Source organism: Mastigoproctus giganteus, chromosome 12 (assembly GCF_048544385.1).
Source record: "Mastigoproctus giganteus isolate SK-2022 chromosome 12, ASM4854438v1, whole genome shotgun sequence".
NCBI lineage: Eukaryota > Metazoa > Arthropoda > Arachnida > Uropygi > Thelyphonidae > Mastigoproctus > Mastigoproctus giganteus.
The window spans coordinates 44262591-44266151 of record NC_143586.1 but is presented as its reverse complement, the minus strand read 5'-3'; the positions used below and the strand labels follow the sequence as shown (position 1 = coordinate 44266151).

The 3561-nt window shown below is 40.4% G+C and overlaps 1 protein-coding gene across 1 annotated transcript; it reads right to left on the bottom strand.

The window, feature by feature from the left end:
• Positions 1-3045: 3045 nt before the first annotated feature.
• Positions 3046-3501, bottom strand: LOC150076996 (uncharacterized). The gene has a single exon (XM_090385750.1). The coding sequence runs from the start codon at positions 3499-3501 to the stop codon at positions 3046-3048; it is 456 nt and encodes a 151-aa protein (XP_090241876.1).
• Positions 3502-3561: the final 60 nt, after the last annotated feature.

The window sequence follows — 3561 nt, the reverse complement described above, 5'->3', positions numbered from 1 at the left end:
TTAAAAATATATATTTCCTTTTGTTTTCTCATATTCTCTTATGACATTCATAAATATACATAATCTGTATATTTATACTTATGCATATATATATAAATACAGTATAAAGATTTGTTTGTAACATATGCATATGAAAATAAATGGGCCTGTCGTTCTGGATTCCATAGTTTAAGGATGGATTAATTCTGTATAATCCAGAAAAGTTTTAATAATAAATGACACGAAGCTTTCAGGGTTAAATGGGCCCCCTTCATCAGCAAATTCTAACGGGAAAAAGACGTTAGAGACTTAGCGAGTTAGAGACCAGGAGATTTAGCAGATACAGAGTTGTGCGCGCAGTGATCCGTGCATGGACATGTAATTAAACATTCAACTACTAGATTGCTGCCCATTGTTGTTGCACGGACGTGTGTGGATTTGCTGCCAGCATTTATCCAGTTTCAAGATAGTTACATCCAAGATAGGGTGTAGCCTCGTGCCCTTGCAGCGATTCATTGTTCTTGAATTGCACTAAATATTAAGCGAATCTAGCCAGAGGCTGCGGCGAAAGTGTCGGGATTGGTCAATCACTTCGTAATCCCGCTTGGGGTTAAGGTCATGGTGGATCGTCCAGAAGCGTTCTGCGATTGCGGATTGGTCAGTCTCACCAAGGCAAATTGACCTATCGTGCTTTGCAAGGCAGTCTTGAAAGCATCTCGAGCTCTCTCTTATGTAGCAGCTGCCACAATCTTTGCAAGTTATGCGGTATACTACACCGCTGCTCAAAAGAGGGGCGACCGGAGTCTTCACTTTAGAAACCAGAGGACGCAAGCTCCTACCAAGTAGTTGAACGCATTTTATGCAGTATTCCGGAGGATTTTTGAAATCTGGCACGACATGCAGAGGCGGATTTAACGACGGGCGCACCGGGCGCGCGCCCTGGGCCCCGACTTCTGAAGGGCCCACGCAAAACCCCAACAAATTAGTTGAACATATTAGTTCAATTAATAGTTAAACTAATATGTTCAACTATTAGTTCAAAGCTTTGTGATTATTATTATGCTATTATTAATTATATTATACATATATTATATTCAAATTTTATTGGAAATAAAACATTAATAGTACATAATATTTTTTATTTATTTAAAAAAATGGTTAACATGTATTTTTATTTTCCCTGTCTCTCTCTTTTTTTTAAGGGGCCCAATATTTTCTTCTGCGCCCGAGGCCTCAACCGACCTTAATCCGCTCCTGAAAATGAGCGTCTAAAGGAGGTCACTGGCTTAGAGAGGGTACTAGATGTGAATGAGAAACAACTGAGAGCTGCAGATCAAGGAAGAATTGCTTACTAAGGAACCGTTTAATGCCTCCTTGCGCGGGAGCAAAAAATAAAATGCCTAAAGGATAACATTACATCCTTGGAGGTGAAATTGGAGGAAAACAAACAAGGACTGAAAAATAAAGATAGTGATATGGTAAGAGAACTATATAGGTAATCCAGTACAGAACACCTCAGGATCAGGTGAGGAACGAGGGCAAACTAAAGGCAGAAAAGAAAGTCAGGTGGGCTTGACTTCCCGATCATCGGATGGGACAGAAGGACATGTTCTGATAATGAAAGCAACTGTTGGATCAAGATTGAAAAATAGTAATGAGGTGCGTTTAGCAGTAACTAAACAGCTTAAAGAAAATTAGGATAAGAAATCTTCGGAAGATTATAATGGTGTGGTAGTGGAGATGAAACAGAAAAGAAGTTACAGGAGGTAAAGGAATGCGAGAGCATTAAACGATTGGGCATAATCCTCTCTACCTCAAAAGAGCCAGAGGGAAAAATAACATTGGATCATGTGGGAAAAACGATACCAACCGATGGTTGACCCAAATCAATTATCGTTCCCTTAACTGAGTATCTGATGGGTGTCCCATGAAGATCTCTCCTAAATAAAAAGCAAAGTTACGATAACCACTATAACTTTCTTTTCCATGGATCCCTGTTTCCTCTTTCCTTTATAATGGCTCTCTTTGACATGATTTCTGCATCACTAGATCATGTGGGAAAAACGAAAATCAAATTCAAACGAAAACCTGAAATCAAATCAATTCAAACGAAAACATGACATCATTAGATCATGTGGGAAAAACGCAAATCAAACTCAAATGGTTGACCCAAATCAATTATCGTTCCCTTAACTGAGTATCTGATGGGTGTCCAATGAAGATCTCTCCTAAATAAAAAGCAAACTTACGATAACCACTATAACTTTCTTTTCCATGGATCTCTGTTTCCTCTTTCCTCTATCTTTTATAATGGCTCTCTTTGACTCGAAGATATTTTATTAATTTTATTAAGAAGAAATGAAAACATGATTTCTGCGTGTTTCGTTCGGTAAAAGTCTGAAAGAGGATATTTGCTTAATTGGTTGCCTAGCAGTCAGCGCCATCTACAGGGAATGTAGCTAAATATTTCGCACCAAATTAATGCATGGTTTCTTTCATTTTTGACCACGTTCATGGCTATAAAAAACCTAAATGTAAAATTTCTAGCAGCCGTGCAGAGGCGGATTTAACGGCGCGCGCCCTGGGCCCCGACTTCTGAAGGGCCCACGCAAAACCCCAACAAATTAGTTGAACATATTAGTTCAAAACTTTGTGATTATTATTATGCCATTATTAATTATATTATATTCAAATTTTATTGGAGATAAAACATTAATAGTTATTAATAATTTAATTATTTAAATAAATAAAAATATAAAAAATATTTTTATTTATTTAAAAAATTGGTTAACATGTATTTTTGTTTCCCCTGTCTCTCTCTTTTTTTAAGGGACCCAATATTTTCTTCTGCGCCCGGGGCCTCAACCGACCTTAATCCGCTCCTGCCGACATGCCCGGATGATAGGGAATATAGGCGGTAGGCATATTGTCATGCGTCGATGACGGTCTCGGGTGGATCGTGAGCTCTTGCGCTTGCAATAAGCACTTGTCTAATATGTGGGCTGGACAGCTACAATTGGCCAGGTACGTTCGCACTCTGGAAATCTCGGTGCGCCTAGCTTCATCCTAGCTGGAATGGCTCCAAGCACGGGAGAATAGGGTGTGAATAGCGCTGTTGAGATGGCTAGGGGTGTGGCCCGATCTGTAGTTGGTAAACTGACCACACCACGTTGGCTTACGGTATACCGAGGTTTCCACGTGTGGGCCCACACGTTTTACCAGGACATCTAAGAATGGAAGGGACCCGTCCACTTCTAACTCTAAAGTGAACTGGATGAACACTGACAACGAATAGAGGTACTCCAGTAATGTTGCTTCAGAACCACGTGGGATGACTGTGAAGATGTCATCGACGTATCTGCACCACGTTGTAATAGGCACAGGCGGGTTCAGGAATATCTGTTCTTCCAATTCCTCCATGGCGATGTTGGTCACGACGGAGCTAACAGGAGCCCATGGCAGTACCGTGCACCTGCTTGTATAAGGAATCCTCGAAGGTAAATGAAGCTGCCTGATAAGCATAGGTTGAGGGCGGTACAGATGTCCTCTGTGGTTAGCGATGTTCTGCTCGGTAGATTTGAG

Coding starts and splice junctions, on each gene's coding strand:
- LOC150076996 (XM_090385750.1), bottom strand. CDS start 3,501: ATGCTTATCAGGCAGCTTCATTTACCTTCGAGGATTCCTTATACAAGC.